This window comes from Andrena cerasifolii, chromosome 8, assembly GCF_050908995.1.
Source record: "Andrena cerasifolii isolate SP2316 chromosome 8, iyAndCera1_principal, whole genome shotgun sequence".
NCBI classification, from domain to species: domain Eukaryota; kingdom Metazoa; phylum Arthropoda; class Insecta; order Hymenoptera; family Andrenidae; genus Andrena; species Andrena cerasifolii.
Genome location: NC_135125.1, coordinates 16,306,684 through 16,325,722, shown reverse-complemented (window position 1 = coordinate 16,325,722; position 19,039 = coordinate 16,306,684). Strand labels below are relative to the sequence as shown.

The window sequence follows — 19,039 nt, the reverse complement described above, 5'->3', positions numbered from 1 at the left end:
AAAATATAAAAATGGAATCCAAAAAACAGCCGGGATCCCGGGATTGAATTCCCTACTTGTAAACTTTCATGGAAACTTTTGTAAACAGACTCGTTTTACCGCCTGTTGGTGTGTAGATCGGCTAAGGAATTCAAATTTTCGCGGGTTTGCCCCCTCTACCGTTCCCCAAGGTGCACCATCTGCCGAGATACTTTCCTATCTATGTAAGCGGGGCTGTACGCATGGCTGTCAACGTGAGAACTGAATTGTCTTAACTGATCTCAACAACGCCGAGCTTGATAGACGTTAACCAGCATTAACCAGTTAATCGTTTACTCGAGACGAACGTCAATCTCTTCTCTTTACAGCGGCCGATTGTACTTTCCATTTATCTTCCGTCCCGTCGCCGTTGCGTCGGTACATGCAGTGTTTGCGCGCGACTGGTGACCACACGTTGACTCATTGGAAAGTAATTGTCAATCAGGGCCCAAAGAAGCCACAACATTCGTCATTATGTGCGCGAAAATGGCTTTCCAGCATCAGGCTGGCACTGCAATGGAATGCTTAAGCGTACGTATCACTAATTCCCTCCACTGGGATTTCTGGTCAACGCCGAATAGACAATTGTCAGGGGTTCTGGGCGTAGGGCCTCTGCGGCTAACACTGTCTATACAGTAACACCGAACGTGCAAAGGCTGCGCCTTTCAAATTACAAATTAAGTGTTATCCTTCTTTAGATACCAATCACGTTGCACAAGGAAATGGAGGTTAACGAGAACGGGGAGGAGGTCATGAAGTGTGGCTTCAAGATCGGCGGCGGGATCGATCAAGACTTTAGGAAAAGTCCGCAGGGCTACACAGATAACGTAAGCGGAGGCGACGCGGCGCAGAGATGGAGGAGACGCGGCTCTCTAATCGGTGTCTCGTTATTTCAGGGTATTTATGTGACCGAAGTACACGAGGGATCGCCAGCGGCGAAAAGTGGCCTCCGCATGCACGACAAGATTCTGCAGTGCAACGGATACGACTTCACAATGGTGACCCATAAAAAAGCGGTGTCGTATATCAGGAAGCATCCAGTATTAAATCTATTAGTAGCTCGCAAAGGCGTGACCAGTACTTAAATACCAAATGAGAAATCTACATAAGAGAAGTATTTATTGCACTCTGCGCATCAACAAAGTCAACCTGTTCGAGCTACGTGTCTGCCAAATATCAGATTAGATTGTAATCAATAGGTAAATACCTCGTCGAATGAATCATGGAAAGACGGAGGCGCCGAACACTTGGTATTTTATTTTCTGTTTTATAAACTTCGTTGACGACAAGCGTCGATAATCCCGGACGGAATAGGGGCGCAATATTAATTCCCATATATCAAACGGTTGTTAAAGGTTTTACTTTGCAGGCATAGTATCCATCTCTCATGCAGTAGAATTAGAGCAATAGATTGATATATAGAAATATAGTATAAAGATCCTGTTATGGTTCGTTATTGTTGTTAAAAGGAGTAATCGAGCGGAGGCGGTTTCCCAGTAACGTAACACGACAGCTAACGACGCTACCTGCCATGTACGATTGTGTTCGAGGAACGTGATCCGCATGCGCCTGCTTGAAAATCGTAATACGTAATGTTTATTGTATATCACGAAATTCTGCAACAATATTGTGCCAAACAGTAACCGCTACATGTGATCCATATGAATATTTCTTATCTTGTATATATTTATACGGGAAGCAAGTTTCACGGGAGGATTGTTTATTTGGACGACAAGAGAAAGCGAAAGGGTAAATGTATATCTCGATTGATTTAAACGAAAGGAATAATTATATGGATGAAAGTCATGATATTTTAATTCTTTAAGTATTTCTATATTGTAAAATATAACGAAAATGCCAAAGCATAATGAAGTTACACTAGTTTAGATACGCAACATACTTTTTACAAAATTTTCTATGATATCACGTCACTGTACTATCGTAAGACTTGCACAGAATACTTTGAAGTTACGCGTTTTAAATATTCTTCGAGGACTGGAGCAATCACAGTAAACGTTGTTTTAATACTTTTAGGAAGTATTACGCTGAAGGTGCACGTTAATCGCGTGCGCGAGTGTATTAGGATACATACAATCATTGCATTTATAAGCATTTACTAAACATTTTCTTTGTTGTTTATCAGGAATGCAGAAAGTAATCGGGAGTATAATCTCCGAGACCAATAGAAATATCGAATCTTCTATTTTGTGAAACGTTTACTTTGCCCGACGATTAATGTCGTCGATGGATTCTTTACGAATAAGAAACGTAACTCTGTATCCCATGTTTTTCAGATTGGCTACTAACGTACAATAAGCAGAACAAAAGGAGAAGTTCCTGTAATGCGCGCGATTTTCTTTTGTATCTCAAACTTTCTAATACGATCATGGTGGAAGCGTAAAATTGTTTTATAAGAGATGATATATGTTGTCAGTTTTATAACTAGTCTGTTAACATGAAAGTTAAAAAAGAGAAAATCGTAGGACGTAAATTATTGTGTGCAACCATTATGCGTGTAGTACTTTAAGATTTTTTGTACAGGAGCCCCGGCGTTAGAGTTCATTACAGCGTTATTAATTCAATCAGTACACAGGCCAACATTTGTACGTAAATTTTATGTTATTTATTACCAAAAACATGATTAATACAAAAAATAATTATGAAACAAATTTCTTATATATTCTGTAGCCATTCACTCTGACGCAATACCCATTAATCTATTTCTTCGTATTGCGGAAAAAGGAAGTACAAAGACTGGTAAGTCAAATATTATGCACTTTTGTATTTTGATAGCAAATGTTCTTTAAAGTAGAAAAAGAAATGAAGTAATTGGGAGTATTATCTGAGAAAGTAGTTAAAACGCAATTCTGTGGCAACTTTCAATAACAAACATTGTACACGTTACATTTTTAATGAATAATAAGGATACATGTAGAATAAAAAGGCAATTGGACCAACTGTTGTTTATTATCTAAAATCTGAAGATTTACATAACAACAAACGATTGAAACAACCCTCATGGATCGTTTACAATGTAACATTTTACATCTAATTTGGCATAGGTGTTACCTATATATATATATATATATATATATATATATATATAGCTGTATTCTTTTTAACGTATGAAAATTAATAACAAGAATCTGATGTACTTGCATCAGTTTAATAGTAAAAAAATTAAGAGTCAACTTTTCCTGTGTTTATTGCGAAAAGAATACAGCTAATAATACTCTTTATTGATTAATTATCCCTAGTTGTTGTAATGGCTTTCTACTCAGCACTGGGATATGTTTGATATTGCTATAATTTAATACTACGATCAATTTATTATATACAAAAGCGGATCCAACGAGAAAGGGGCGGGATTACAAATTTCACTCCACAAATCGATAACGTTCCTACCACAATAACAATACTCGTTTAAATATTAAGAAGTTTGCATCGTCCAGACAATCCCTTAATTACATTCAGAAAAATTGGATCCGACTTTGGTTACGCGTTAATTTACTTTCTATCCACAGTTAGATTTCTCTAAGTGTTCTTCTAATCGCCTTACGATGTAACATTCAACTTTGCTTCGCAACGTCTGCAGAGAATGTTTCAACAGGTATATGGATTAGAAGTAAGCAACATTAGAGTATTAAACAAGTTGTTAAAGATCAACTGGTTTTTATCCTAAAATTACTCGTCGCCATTTCCTAACACTGGCAATTGCTTTTTAGAAGCCAGGTTCCTAGGCGTGTAAAAGTAGACGTAAGCAACTAACATACAAGTGGTCCCTACTGGTCCAAAAATATTTTCAGTTGTATCCTAAAGCCGTGAAGATGTTAACAGTGCTTTAGTTGCTTCGATGTTGCAAACATTGGATGCCAATCTCAAGCAACAATTGAAAGTGATTTACACCAATACGTATCCATTCAGAGAATGATATGGAGTTTAAAGATGTGATAGAGTTCATTGGCAAACATCTTACGAAAAAGAGAAGTACGTGATCCCTTCATAGGAAGTTTTAGTGCAGACTATACAGCTTTTAGTTTTGTAAGAGTATAGCACATGTACTTTGGTAATTTGTATCTATCATTCATCTAAACACGATGAACTCTGTTTTAAACCAAGAGCATCATATCCGAGGTAGTATAAGTACAATCCTAATCCCATACACAATTTCTTCCGCCTCTTATACTCTCTAGCACCCCCTAACATCCTCCCCACAATATACTCAAAGGAAGAAGCTACACAAAGCTATTTCGAACGCTATCCTAGAAACGATAGTTGAACAGATGATACCTTAAACTATACCCACGAATGAATATTCAACAATTCAGTAATCAATCTTTGAAACGACAACTTCTACAATCCCCCCTTTTAGAATTAACCAGCAAAGTTAAGATTACTCTGCCTCTGCAGCCCAGAAAGCAGCATTGTCCACTCCGCTAATATAACAGTCACGCAGCTCAAAGACTGCGGCGTCCCAACTTTTCCGCAGTTCCTGCCTTCGAAATCTCGTTCCTAAGCAATCAAAGGAATCCGAAACGACCGTACTAATTCGTCAACAGTTTAGCCGCGCAAAATCCATCGGTTCTCGTTTAATTACCGAAGTGGAGCTGCACTGGGCATGGCCAGTGCTAGACAAGTAGCCAGCTAGGAACTACCGCGCGCTGCCAGCCTCTTTAGAAGGCTGTGCTGGCCGTGGTGCTTGTCTGCACGCCGGACTCGGAACTCGGACGTCCGGCGTGTGGCTATAGCTACGTGGACGCAGCGAGGCTTATCGACGTTGACTCGGTGACGGCTGCCCGCGGCTTCACGTCCAACGAATCGTAGAGCGGGAATTCACAGCAGAAGAGGAACTTCAGGAAGTACGGCACTTCGACGTAGATGGAGGGCGGTATCGGTATCAGTGGCGACGTCGACTGCTTGTAGTAACGGTAGTCCGAGTTGCTGAAAGTGTCGTTTATTATTCAGAATGATTATACCAGCGTTCATAGATTACTCGTATTAGCAAACTTCTTTAAGAAGACTATGAAGTAAATACGTCAGTCTGAATGACTTTAAACGGGGTGTAGCCTGTTCAAAGACTTGTATAAGAGTAATCAAACGATATAGATTCGAAGCAATGGCGAGCACGGTTAGTGTTCAGAGGCAGCCTTCAACAGATAGTTTGCACGCGATGCAGTATAGAGACTTACTCTCGGTATCTCTCGTCGGAAGCCCTCTCCAACAGAGGCATTCCGGATAAGAATAGAATGATGAAAGTAGTGAAGATCGGGGAAGCTATAGCGACCCATTCGGCGCCTTCGATCACGTTCAACGATATCACAAAGATACCCCACCACACTACTATCTCTCCAAAGTAGTTCGGGTGCCTGGACAGCCGCCATAGACCTGCAATTAATCGGCTTTTAGTAGCGCTTGAAGTTTATACAGATTTCACGCTTAACGAGTTGAAACTCATACCGTCGTTACACCATTTGCCATTATTAATGGGGTCCTGTTTGAAAGAGAACTTTTGCAGGTCCGCGTAGGTCTCGGCCAGCAGACCAGTTATGAACAGCCCTGTACCAGCGCTGTCCAGTGACGTCATAGTCTTCGGGGCTGGCGGGATCTTGTGTCGCGGTGAGTTGATGATGATCACCGGTAGACTCACGACGTACACCCACACAGCCTGCAAAACAAATATGTAACAAGCTCAAGCTACTAATATCCCGGCAATACGAAATTGTTGTTCCAAGAATGTCTGCTTCTGCAGGACCACCCTGTACATTCTAGTTATGTACCTGGAACGTCCAGAACACCGCGAAGCGAATCACGTTACTACGACGGTCCTCGAATCTTTTGTCGCGACCGATCTTGATGATTCGGTACAGTAGATACCCGGAGAGGCGTATGCCCCAGAGGCAGACGAATACGGTGACCATTAGCTGACGACTGTCGTACGTCTAAAAGGGATGAAAATATAGAATTATATAGGAAGTATTATTAGTCAAGATGTAAAAAGTATCAACGATAAATGTTCCCTATAGAAAAGAGCAGTTCCACCCGGTTTCCATCACAGGCCCCTGATGCATACCATTCGCGTGTACGTAGATGTAGGAAGCCAGGATTATAATTAGAGTACCTTGCCCATTTGGCCGAGGAAGAATGTGAGAAGGGCAAGGATGATAAAGTTGGTGCCGCCAGCGAAGTCCGTCAGCTTGTCCAGCTGGAAGGTCGCCGCGATCGTAAAGAAAATAATCTGCATGCCGACCGTGACTATCGCGCTCACGGCGAAGTGGTCCTCGTCCAAAATATCGACCGCCATTGATCCTCTTTGACTGCCCTCCCCGCCGTCCGAAGAACTATTTTCGAATCTGGAATCATTAATTAAGCCTTTTGTAACGCGAGCCGACGTAAACAGCTCGCGTGCCTCCTTTATTCCTGAAAGCATCTTCTGCCGAATAGACGATAGCTCTAGCACGAGCAGTGGCTTTTGAAATGAAAAACTTGCACGTTGCAAAATTAATAATGTGCAAAATGATCTTGTGCAGATCAGTCGCAGCGATTGTGCAATTAACAGCTCCGAATTATGTGATAGAAATAATTTTGGATTTTTTTTTTTTTTCTAAAAATATATTTAAATTGTTTAGCTTCGAGTTTCGTTGTTAAACCATCTCGTCATTGTTCTTGAACGTGCTAAAGGGATATTATAGTGCATACGTAACAAGCATGTAGGGCGGATAGTTGTGTTTCTAGTAGAAGAGGTCGGTATTTGGTCAGACACGGTATTACTGCGTATTGGTACGGAGAACTTAAAACGCGATAGACAGGCCTTTGTACTTCCTTAGTTTTCATTTATCAATTGTATCTATTACACTTGTATTATTACCATTCAATATTTATACCTCCTTCGAAAAGAATTCACGTGCAGGCGCAAAAGTGTCCTAAACAGGCCAAGAATTCTATTACATACAACAATTTCGAAAATTCTGTTACAGTAAATCCTCCGTGATCTATGCGAATCGATTGCAATCGGTGTTACTCGAGTTATTACTTCCGCAACGCTACGCGTCGCAATGCAGTTCAATTTCGCTTACTATACCCACAATAAACGGGATCGCGGAAACGAAGAATTTCTTGCCCACGTCCACGCACCACTCAACTCCCCCTCCTCATTCTCACGCACAAGAATAAGAGCACAAACTTCTGTCGGCGATAAAAGAGGCAGAGAGGTAAGGAGGATCGCAATTCATCACTCACCGTTCCTTGAAACTCGCGATTCTAAATTTTTGCATCGCGAAACCACTGTTAGCGGAGCCGAAACGAGCGGAACTTCCGCGGGATGTATACACGGCGAGATAAAATATATCGTCCGCGAGCGATTCATTCAAAGGCGACACGCGTTACGAAATATCGTACTCGTTCTCATTGCCAGTCAAAATATCGACTGTTTCTACCGATTTCGAGGGTGGATATCATGAAAGTACGAGCTCCTCGACGTTCTCGGCAAAAGGCAGCGTCAGCACTGCTCGCACGTATGTACTCGACCGTCGCAGTCTCGCCAAAAAGTTGAAGCCGCCACTGTGCGTCGGAACGAGATTAGGGAATCACGTATCATTGGAGGGATCACTTTCGAGGAGGGCGACACAGATAATGCGCTGGCTGAGAATGCTTGATCCTCGAAGGGCGTCGAGTTTCAAGTGGAGATCACAGAAGTGAGCAACTATATTACCTCGAGATAGAAGAGCCACATCGCAGCTACTACCGCCACCATCACGATGGACCACCTGACTGAGCTTCCACCCTGACGCGGCCACAGGCGGCGGCAGGACTACGATTGACTGCGTTCACGCATTCGGTGTTAGGTCTAAAACGAGAAACCCGTGATCACGTGCTTACGAGTCGACGGTCGAACTGCGAGCGCACCGGACGGACGCTTTCCTCCTGCTTCGATCCTTCTCTCGTCGACTGTCGTTGGCAGCCATCTCCCTCTAACTGGCGACCCATGGGGTCTATCTAATTCAGTCTCTTGATATACGTAATTTATGCTTTCACTTTCAGATGGATTCGTTCGACACAGTCAGATTGATTTGACCCTGTGGGTGCCGAGCTTTCAATCCTCATCACCCACTGTGTGCAAGAATTAATAGTCAATGGTGGTTCGGGGTAATCAGCGATTACTAATCACTGAACGCCCAAGGGCGTTTCACGCACACCCGCCACTGCTAGGGTATTTGTAAACACCCAGAGAGAAGGGTTTTATTGCATTGTTTCATTTGAAGTAGGTAGGAGACTTAAATCAGATTGAATCTCTTGTTTGTGAGGAGATAGATTGGGGAGAAAATATGGTACTCTTGATTTTGTTTCGAGCTTATTTATTTATGGTATACGTTTCGAATTACAGTTCTTATGGACGTTGTACAGATGTTATTGTGAAATAGATGCTTTTGTGGTTTGCCGTGCAATGAAATTAATGCTCGACTCTTTGTTTCGGTGTATGTATCGGAATTTCTCATTCTTCGCAGCGCGCGCCGCAATCGGCGCTCATTCGGCGGCGAATCAATACGTTCACGCGGGCGCGAATGGGCTTCCGGGTAAAGTGGAACACGGCGGATTTTGTTTAGATTCTATTGTCTGCCGGTGAGTCGTACTAGAGACGCACAGAGCTAAGTAGATTATAAGGAAGATTAATTCAATTCGGATCAAGAATAATTTATTTTACTATCGTACATTATATCATTTAATAGTAACGTTATAAACAATAACTAGTTTGTCTTATTTTGATCACATATGGGTAAATACAGTTACCACCGAGAAACCTTCTTAGAAATGTTACAAAATTCAGTTCAACGAAAGTAAACGTTTATGATAGTATTCCTCGCAGTCTCCAGTTAAATTTGCGACCGATTCCTTGATAAAAATGCTTCGTACACGAGATTGATTGTATGAAAACTTAGCTTATGATAAACGACGATAGGATTCCTCTGAACGAGGCAAGAAATGATGCTAAATTATAGAAAAACGACTCCGATCATACCGATCTTCCTCCTAACGAATCAAAACCTTAGATATCTGAAATTTTCCATATCATTCGGTACGAATATTACGATCTAGTGTATTTGCCCCAAATATGAAGCATGAACACAGATGTGATGAAGAGCAGGGACATCACCAGCACAGGTACCGGTCCTCTGTGAACAGATGTTTATACGTTGCATTATTATCCTACCTGCGACGGTTTTGAAAGAGCGCTACTGTGGCGATATAATTCTATCCACTCACACTTTAATGCCGGGAGACTCGTCCGTGTAGAACCTCCACATACCATCCGAACCGGGTCCTGTGTTTCTACTCCTGGCTGCGGTGGTTGACACGGTCTTTCTCTGCCTAACAGTGCCGCCGCCACCTGCTCTAGGCGCTATGGCTTTGCTAGGTGAGCGACCAACAGCTCCGACTGAAGTAGCACTAGATGGAGCAGGCTTTGACAAAGTAGACGAAACGTGATCATGAGTGGCTGGATCGCGGAATTGTATTTCACTCTGTATTTCAGTTCCCATAGAATTACTTACCATGGCTGTTCTATCTTTTCTGATTTCGATTTGTAGACAAGTTCCAGCTGATCACGGAAAAGTCTATTTGTAATAGTCTGTAGTTTCTTGTGTGATTACAGTGGAACGGGGATCTTTGTCTTGTTATCTGCTTCACCTTTTCTATGCGTACACTGTAATAATCTTAAAGAAGCATTGAAACTTAATTAGATCAATGTTGCGCTGTACCAAACGAACCTCCTTCCGTCAATTACTGTGGACGTTTACTGGCAGTGTAAGGTAGAGTTGGAAGCGACGTGTCATAGTCATATGCGTACCATCCACGTGGTGCGCTGCAGACACGTCATCGTATGTTGCTGCATTCACAGCGACGCGACGGCGAGACGTTATATCGCATTCTCATGACAGTTGTTGTAACCGTTTCCCAGGGCAATGTGGGAATAGCGTAGGAATGATGTGGAAACAGTGTGAAAATTATGTAAGTAGGAACAGTGATGGAAGGTAGGGTAGGAATGATTCCTTAAAAGTGTGGACGAGGTATAGGATAGAGTTTGCATCTTATAGGAATTCGTGTCCCACCATGTCCCACGAACTGAAATACCGACTACGTAATTAGAAATCAGAGGTTTTGACGCGCACTCTATATTAAAAGACGGTGACTCTGGGAACTAATTCAACATAATCATCGAAGTCGATAAAATTCGAATCGCCAGTAGGGCCGGTATTCATAGTCGCTACTTATTCTTAAGGGGGTAGACACGGGTAATGCAGCGCGCTGTATACCGACACAATCTGGCCCGAAACATGGGTTCGGAATTTTTCGTTTTTCGTCCTTATATGAGCAGATTTGGGGCTGGGCGAGATCTCATTCGAAAGAGGAAGGTTCAATGCGGAGCGCTCTGCTCATGGTTCAACGAGATTGTGTTGATATGTAATAATATCAGTGTCCAAAGTAAAGCAAAAGTCGACAAAATATACCCGAGGAATCCAAGCATTTTTAGGTCACTAAAAGAGTTTTGTGACTCAAACGGTGAGCAGAGCACTCCGCATTGAATCTTCTTCTTTCGAATGAGACCTCTCCCAGACCAAAATCTGCTCATATAAGAACGAAAAACGAAAAATCGTGACTACATTCCTAAATCAGAGTTCCGCCATATTGGCGATAATACATAGCAAGTCACGTGACAAATTTAGTTGAGGTAGTAGATACGAGATGGCGCCTACTCGGGAGGACTGCCAACGTGGATTCATAGCAAAACTGAAGCAATAGCTGGATATACGAGCCACAATAAAAGCATGATGGAGTCAATGTATGCATTTTCAGACGATTGTAGGTTAGGTTATATTCATTTTAGGCATACATTGACATAGGAACTGCTGGGAATTGTATACATTTACTAAATTAACACTTTTATCGTTACATATACATCACTTGAAATCGCTGTCGTATATATGTCATAGTAATTCAGGCAGTTAGAACAACAACGGACTAACCTACATTAAAAAAAAATTTCCTATTGTACATCGATGGCTTACAATTAGTGCACACATATGTATGTCCACTTTTAGCGTTTTTGAGAATAACAGGTTCAAACATTCAATGGTACTTTATAATTACATAAATACTTTTTGCATTATTGTAATATAGGTATCACTGAAAGTATGTAATTAGTAGTATAAGTTAGAATCTGCAAAATTATAATAATAATTCGACAATAATGCTTGGAAGTTGGACATGCTATTGTAACCAAGTACAGAGGAGGACATACTATACTGAATGATATTATATAAAAATGAATGAAAGGAATAATACTGGAAATAATCTCACTTCAATATTATATTTATTTTTAAAGTAACAGGAATAAAAAAGTAATTCGCGGTAGATATAGGAACACTTTAAATTTTTTTTATTTATTGTTACATTTTTCCAAGACTATTTTCATCCAGTAACGTCTCCGGAGGGCAAATCAAAGAGCGAGAAGTGGCGCAGATGTTTCGAGACAGTGACTGTTTAACGAAGAGACGCAGAATTTTGGAGCGCATTATTCCCTTTACTAATATATTTTCATACGTGACAAACTGTTGTAACGTTTCCCCATGTTCAATAATAGACAAGTCAAGTTACTAAAAATATTTTTCAAGTTACTAATATATTATACATTTCCTATGTACTTTACTGATATGTTAGTAGAATTGTACAGCGTTGAGATGTATTTTACATGAAATAAAGGGGAATTGTCTTAAATTAGGAAGATAATTATATTCTTTATATGTTTTGCCTGAAATTAGTTGTATTTTCTATAATAGACAAATCTATTTGTTGTATTTTCTATAATAGACAAATCAGATTGCTAAAAATATTTTCTTCTTGTTACAGATTAACCTTGGGAACATTTCTCGGTAGACAGGATTGAGGAACCTTAAGTGAGACAAATGATGGAAAGCTGATAGTGATTTTATACCTAAAATGAAGTGAAATTATATATTTTATACTTAATAATAATACAATATTAATCAGCATTCATTTCTACATACTTATATTAATTTATTGTAACACTGTAAAAGCCTTTTCTGCAAATAAAGTGGGAAAAACTTGAAAAGAACTGTATTATTATTTAGAAATACCTTTTACATATTCCTATCCAAATTCCAAACCTTTGCAGCTTCAATTCGCAACTTTAAAGGTGACGCCTTTGAAACTGAAATTCAGAATACCTCTTTTCGCTTCATGTTCTCCTGATACCTGGGCCAAAATCTGGCAAAAATTTTCAGAATGCACAAAACTGGGCTTTGTAACAGGAGAACATGCCGTCGAAAGAGGTGGCACTAAGTAAAGTCTTCGGAGAGAGAATCGAGGATGCCTTCGAAGCTGAAATTCAGAATACCTCTTTTCGCTTCATGTTCTCCTGATACCTGGGCCAAAATCTGGCATAAATTTTCAGAATGCACAAAACTGGGCTTTGTAACAAGAAAACATGATGTCGAAAGAGGTGGCACTAAGTAAAGTCTTCGGAGAGAGAATCGAGGATGCCTTCGAAGCTGAAATTCAGAATACCTCTTTTCGCTTCATGTTCTCCTGATACCTGGGCCAAAATCTGGCATAAATTTTCAGAATGCACAAAATTGGGCTTTGTAACAGGAAAACATGATGTCGAAAGCGGTGGCACTAAGTAAAGTCTTCGGAGAGAGAATCGAGGATGCCTTCGAAGCTGAAATTCAGAATACCTCTTTTCGCTTCATGTTCTCCTGATACCTGGGCCAAAATCTGGCAAAAATTTTCAGAATGCACAAAATTGGGCTTTGTAACAGGAGAACATGCCGTCGAAAGAGATGGCACAAAGTAACGTCTCCGGAGAGAGAATCGAGGATGCCTTCGCAGTTGAAATTCAGAATACCTCTTTTCGCTTCATGTTCTCCTGATACCTGGGCCAAAATCTGGCAAAAATTTTCAGAATGCACAAAATTGGGCTTTGTAACAGGAGAACATGCCGTCGAAAGAGGTGGCACAAAGTAATGTCTCCGGAGAGAGAATCGAGGATGCCTTCGCAGCTGAAATTCAGAATACCTCTTTTCGCTTCATGTTCTCCTGATACCTGGGCCAAAATCTGGCAAAAATTTTCAGAATGCACAAAATTGGGCTTTGTAACAGGAGAACATGCCGTCGAAAGAGATGGCACAAAGTAACGTCTCCGGAGAGAGAATCGAGGATGCCTTCGCAGTTGAAATTCAGAATACCTCTTTTCGCTTCATGTTCTCCTGATACCTGGGCCAAAATCTGGCAAAAATTTTCAGAATGCACAAAATTGGGCTTTGTAACAGGAGAACATGCCGTCGAAAGAGGTGGCACAAAGTAATGTCTCCGGAGAGAGAATCGAGGATGCCTTCGCAGCTGAAATTCAGAATACCTCTTTTCGCTTCATGTTCTCCTGATACCTGGACCAAAATCTGGCAAAAATTTTCAGAATGCACAAAATTGGGCTTTGTAACAGGAGAACATGCCGTCGAAAGAGATGGCACAAAGTAACGTCTCCGGAGAGAGGATCGAGGATGCCTTCGAAGCTGAAATTCAGAATACCTCTTTTCGCTTCATGTTCTCCTGATACCTGGGCCAAAATCTGGCATAAATTTTCAGAATGCACAAAATTGGGCTTTATAACAGGAGAACATGCCGTCGAAAGAGATGGCACAAAGTAATGTCTCCGGAGAGAGAATCGAGGATGCTTTCGAAGCTGAAATTCAGAATACCTCTTTTCGCTTCATGTTCTCCTGATACCTGGGCCAAAATCTGGCATAAATTTTCAGAATGCACAAAATTGGGCTTTGTAACAAGAAAACATGATGTCGAAAGAGGTGGCACTAAGTAAAGTCTTCGGAGAGAGAATCGAGGATGCCTTCGAAGCTGAAATTCAGAATACCTCTTTTCGCTTCATGTTCTCCTGATACCTGGGCCAAAATCTGGCATAAATTTTCAGAATGCACAAAATTGGGCTTTGTAACAGGAAAACATGATGTCGAAAGAGGTGGCACTAAGTAAAGTCTTCGGAGAGAGAATCGAGGATGCCTTCGAAGCTGAAATTCAGAATACCTCTTTTCGCTTCATGTTCTCCTGATACCTGGGCCAAAATCTGGCATAAATTTTCAGAATGCACAAAATTGGGCTTTGTAACAGGAGAACATGCCGTCGAAAGAGATGGCACAAAGTAACGTCTCCGGAGAGAGAATCGAGGATGCCTTCGCAGTTGAAATTCAGAATACCTCTTTTCGCTTCATGTTCTCCTGATACCTGGGCCAAAATCTGGCAAAAATTTTCAGAATGCACAAAATTGGGCTTTGTAACAGGAGAACATGCCGTCGAAAGAGGTGGCACAAAGTAATGTCTCCGGAGAGAGAATCGAGGATGCCTTCGCAGCTGAAATTCAGAATACCTCTTTTCGCTTCATGTTCTCCTGATACCTGGGCCAAAATCTGGCAAAAATTTTCAGAATGCACAAAATTGGGCTTTGTAACAGGAGAACATGCCGTCGAAAGAGATGGTACAAAGTAACGTCTCCGGAGAGAGAATCGAGGATGCCTTCGCAGCTGAAATTCAGAATACCTCTTTTCGCTTCATGTTCTCCTGATACCTGGGCCAAAATCTGGCAAAAATTTTCAGAATGCACAAAATTGGGCTTTGTAACAGGAGAACATGCCGTCGAAAGAGATGGCACAAAGTAACGTCTCCGGAGAGAGGATCGAGGATGCCTTCGCAGCTGAAATTCAGAATACCTCTTTTCGCTTCATGTTCTCCTGATACCTGGGCCAAAATCTGGCAAAAATTTTCAGAATGCACAAAATTGGGCTTTGTAACAGGAGAACATGCCGTCGAAAGAGATGGCACAAAGTAACGTCTCCGGAGAGAGAATCGAGGATGCTTTCGCAGTTGAAATTCAGAATACCTCTTTTCGCTTCATGTTCTCCTGATACCTGGGCCAAAATCTGGCAAAAATTTTCAGAATGCACAAAATTGGGCTTTGTAACAGGAGAACATGCCGTCGAAAGAGATGGCACAAAGTAACGTCTCCGGAGAGAGAATCGAGGATGCCTTCGCAGTTGAAATTCAGAATACCTCTTTTCGCTTCATGTTCTCCTGATACCTGGGCCAAAATCTGGCAAAAATTTTCAGAATGCACAAAATTGGGCTTTGTAACAGGAGAACATGCCGTCGAAAGAGATGGCACAAAGTAACGTCTCCGGAGAGAGGATCGAGGATGCCTTCGCAGCTGAAATTCAGAATACCTCTTTTCGCTTCATGTTCTCCTGATACCTGGGCCAAAATCTGGCAAAAATTTTCAGAATGCACAAAATTGGGCTTTGTAACAGGAGAACATGCCGTCGAAAGAGATGGCACAAAGTAACGTCTCCGGAGAGAGAATCGAGGATGCTTTCGCAGTTGAAATTCAGAATACCTCTTTTCGCTTCATGTTCTCCTGATACCTGGGCCAAAATCTGGCAAAAATTTTCAGAATGCACAAAATTGGGCTTTGTAACAGGAGAACATGCCGTCGAAAGAGATGGCACAAAGTAATGTCTCCGGAGAGAGAATCGAGGATGCCTTCGCAGTTGAAATTCAGAATACCTCTTTTCGCTTCATGTTCTCCTGATACCTGGGCCAAAATCTGGCAAAAATTTTCAGAATGCACAAAATTGGGCTTTGTAACAGGAGAACATGCCGTCGAAAGAGATGGCACAAAGTAATGTCTCCGGAGAGAGAATCGAGGATGCCTTCGCAGTTGAAATTCAGAATACCTCTTTTCGCTTCATGTTCTCCTGATACCTGGGCCAAAATCTGGCAAAAATTTTCAGAATGCACAAAATTGGGCTTTGTAACAGGAGAACATGCCGTCGAAAGAGGTGGCACTAAGTAACGTCTTCGGAGAGAGAATCGAGGATGCCTTCGAAGCTGAAATTCAGAATACCTCTTTTCGCTTCATGTTCTCCTGATACCTGGGCCAAAATCTGGCAAAAATTTTCAGAATGCACAAAATTGGGCTTTGTAACAGGAGAACATGCCGTCGAAAGAGGTGGCACTAAGTAACGTCTTCGGAGAGCGAATCGAGGATGCCTTCGAAGCTGAAATTCAGAATACCTCTTTTCGCTTCATGTTCTCCTTATACCTGGGCCAAAATCTGGCAAAAATTTTCAGAATGCACAAAATTGGGCTTTGTAACAGGAGAACATGCCGTCGAAAGAGGTGGCACTAAGTAACGTCTTCGGAGAGCGAATCGAGGATGCCTTCGAAGCTGAAATTCAGAATACCTCTTTTCGCTTCATGTTCTCCTTATACCTGGGCCAAAATCTGGCAAAAATTTTCAGAATGCACAAAATTGGGCTTTGTAACAGGAGAACATGCCGTCGAAAGAGGTGGCACTAAGTAACGTCTTCGGAGAGAGAATCGAGGATGCCTTCGCAGTTGAAATTCAGAATACCTCTTTTCGCTTCATGTTCTCCTGATACCTGGGCCAATATCTGGCAAAAATTTTCAGAATGCAAAAAATTGGGCTTTGTAACAGGAGAACATGCTGTCGAAAGAGATGGCACAAAGTAATGTCTCTGAAGAGAAGTAGAAGCCTTGAACGAAAGTCGATAGAGTTTGAGAGTAGTGAATGGCATATTTAAAGTAGTGCTTTAATGCGAAGATTTTTAAAACCAATCTGCGTGGAAGGATCTTTTTAGGTGTTCTTTTTAGCATATCTTTTATATGTGATTTGGAATAGGAAGGAGTAAGTAGTGCTCGTTAAATAAAAAAACTCTTTTACCACTTAACTGCAATTTATTCAAATAAGTGAAATGCAATACAATGAAATGTTACAAGTGTAACTGGGTTAGGTCTGGGTTAGGGGAGGGTTAGGGGTATCCGTTAAGGATTTCTCCACGAAAAAAAAAAAAAAAAAAAAAGTCTAGGTGAGGGTTAGGGGTATCCGTTAGGGATTTCTCCACGTAAAAAAAAAAAAAGGTCTGGGTTAGGTCTGGGTTCGGCTGAAGCAGTATCTTGTGCAAATTTCATATCAATGAACCCAGTCGAAAATGCAGCCGGTTTAACGTCTTTTATGTAAAAATTCCTTACCTGTAAAGCAGAAATATACACGATTAATAATCGCTCTAGTTACAGTATGTGAGATTAGTTACATCGCATTGGCACACTCTAAACTCTAAACATGTCACACATATACAAGCACGCACACACGCACAGCATTTCAACAGATTTCAGAGTAGGTAGTTGCTGAATTGGCCGCTTCTAGTGTCGCACCCAACGTTACCGACTGATTCTAAAATAAGATTACAGTGCTACGAGTGGTAGGAATTAATATTAAATCTTACCGGAAACATAAAATCTAAAACGACTAATTTCAATCAGTATGTTGCACAATAAAATTATTCCCTTTACTAATATATTTTCATACGTGACTAAATGATGTAACGTTTCTCCCATTTTCAATAATAGACAAGTCAAGTTACTAAAAATATTTTTCTTCTTACAGGTTTTAACTTCGGAATATTTCGACGGAATGATGGAAACCTTGATAGTAATCACAAGAAAATAGTGACTTTATATACCTTATACTTTATTGTAACACTGTAAAGACCTTTTATGCAAATATATTGAAAGAAACTTGAAACAAACTGTATTATTATTCAGAAATACCTTTTACATATTCCTATCCAAATTTCAAATATCTATGGTATTTCCTTAAGAATACCATAGATTTCCTTTGATAATAAGTCGATATTGAAGAAAATTTTGCAACTAGTGCCCATGGAATACTATTCAGAAATTACAAGCTTCGAGTCTTTCAAAAGTATCACATTAACCGAGAACTGTTTAAAGGCCCATGAAAGGCGTAGCTCTTGTTTGCTACTTTAAGGCGATGCCTTTGAAGCTGAAATAGCCACTAAACATTTGTTGTCATATAGCATATATTTAGGTTATATTTTCTGTCACTTCGAGGAGCCGACCACATAATAATCTCGCGTATCCAGTCTGCGCATTTTCACTAGCCCAATTCAACATTCAATACAATTTTGTATATATAATGTTTGTTGATAACTGCTTTCTGCAGAGGACGTGTAATAAGTGTATTTCATGTTCTGTTTCGGTGCTTTGCTAATAAAAAAATGTCTAACCTAACAAATTTCATTTTCTGGGGACATTCCCTCATCTATTTTCCCTTTTCACTTAGAATTCCTTACTGCTAACGTAGAATATTGTAGCATAAGCACATTTCAAGTAATTGAAATATACAATGAATTTTCTACGTTTACAGTACCAGCCGACTTTCCGTTTAAATTTTTATAAGTATAACGGAACAGCTGAGAATTTCTTTCCTTATTCAGAATAGAATACAGAAATAGCAAACAGCTCCCTCTCGCGTTCACCGGGTAATCGTCGATCTATCGGTATTACCATTTCTGTGCAGAAAAAAATGCTGTAATACCGACCTGCCGAATCGGCCAGGTCACGTGACGTGTCATGGGTAATGCAGGTAATGCAGCGCGCTGTATACCGACACAATCTGGCCCGAAACATGGGTTCGGGATTTTTCGTTTTTCGTCCTTATATGAGCAGATTTGGGGCTGGGCGAGGTCTCATTCGAAAGAGGAAGGTTCAATGCGGAGCGCTCTGCTCACCGTTTGAGTCACAAAACTCTTTTAGTGACCTAAAAATGCTTGGATTCTGCGGGTATATTTTGTCGACTTTTGCTTTACTTTGGACACTGATATTATTACATGTCAACACAATCTCGTTGAACCATGAGCAGAGCGCTCCGCATTGAACCTTCCTCGTTCGAATGAGACCTCGCCCAGCCCCAAATCTGCTCATATAAGGACGAAAAACGAAAAATCCCGAACCCATGTTTCGGGCCAGATTGTGTCGGTATACAGCGCGCTGCATTACCCGTGTCTACCCCCTTAAGTATATAAATAAGTTCTAAATCTATCACGAACACTGATTATAAATA

The 19,039-nt window shown here is 40.9% G+C and overlaps 3 protein-coding genes across 6 annotated transcripts; 1 reads left to right on the top strand and 2 right to left on the bottom strand.

Annotated features, from left to right (window-relative positions):
• Positions 1 to 205: 205 nt before the first annotated feature.
• Positions 206 to 2,975, top strand: LOC143372741 (tax1-binding protein 3 homolog). 3 transcript variants are annotated; one of them, XR_013086352.1, is made up of 5 exons: positions 206 to 549; positions 717 to 845; positions 915 to 2,286; positions 2,560 to 2,621; positions 2,707 to 2,975. XR_013086352.1 is itself a non-coding variant. In XM_076819266.1 (3 exons), exons 1-3 carry the CDS (start codon positions 493 to 495, stop codon positions 1,101 to 1,103), a joined length of 375 nt encoding a protein of 124 aa, XP_076675381.1. In that variant the 5' UTR covers positions 206 to 492; the 3' UTR covers positions 1,104 to 2,687. The 3 variants fall into 3 exon arrangements, 1 of the variants encoding a protein (XP_076675381.1); XR_013086351.1 differs by having other exon boundaries at positions 915 to 2,621; XM_076819266.1 differs by lacking the exon at positions 2,707 to 2,975 and having other exon boundaries at positions 915 to 2,687.
• LOC143372740 (uncharacterized) lies at positions 2,967 to 8,021 on the bottom strand. Of its 2 annotated transcripts, none has more exons than XM_076819265.1 (6): positions 7,727 to 8,021; positions 6,137 to 6,368; positions 5,796 to 5,957; positions 5,476 to 5,683; positions 5,208 to 5,403; positions 2,967 to 4,959 (listed from the first exon to the last, which is right to left on the bottom strand). In XM_076819265.1, exons 2-6 carry the CDS (start codon positions 6,317 to 6,319, stop codon positions 4,767 to 4,769), a joined length of 942 nt encoding a protein of 313 aa, XP_076675380.1. In that variant the 5' UTR covers positions 6,320 to 6,368; positions 7,727 to 8,021; the 3' UTR covers positions 2,967 to 4,766. The 2 variants fall into 2 exon arrangements, with proteins under 2 accessions (XP_076675380.1, XP_076675379.1); XM_076819264.1 differs by lacking the exon at positions 7,727 to 8,021 and adding an exon at positions 7,255 to 7,656.
• Positions 8,022 to 8,690: 669 nt separating this feature from the next.
• Positions 8,691 to 9,840, bottom strand: Sec61beta (Sec61 translocon subunit beta). Its single transcript, XM_076819267.1, has 3 exons — positions 9,564 to 9,840; positions 9,277 to 9,473; positions 8,691 to 9,185 (listed from the first exon to the last, which is right to left on the bottom strand). The coding sequence occupies exons 1-3, from the start codon at positions 9,564 to 9,566 to the stop codon at positions 9,098 to 9,100; spliced, it is 288 nt and encodes a 95-aa protein (XP_076675382.1). The 5' UTR covers positions 9,567 to 9,840; the 3' UTR covers positions 8,691 to 9,097.
• Between the last annotated feature and the right edge of the window lie 9,199 nt (positions 9,841 to 19,039).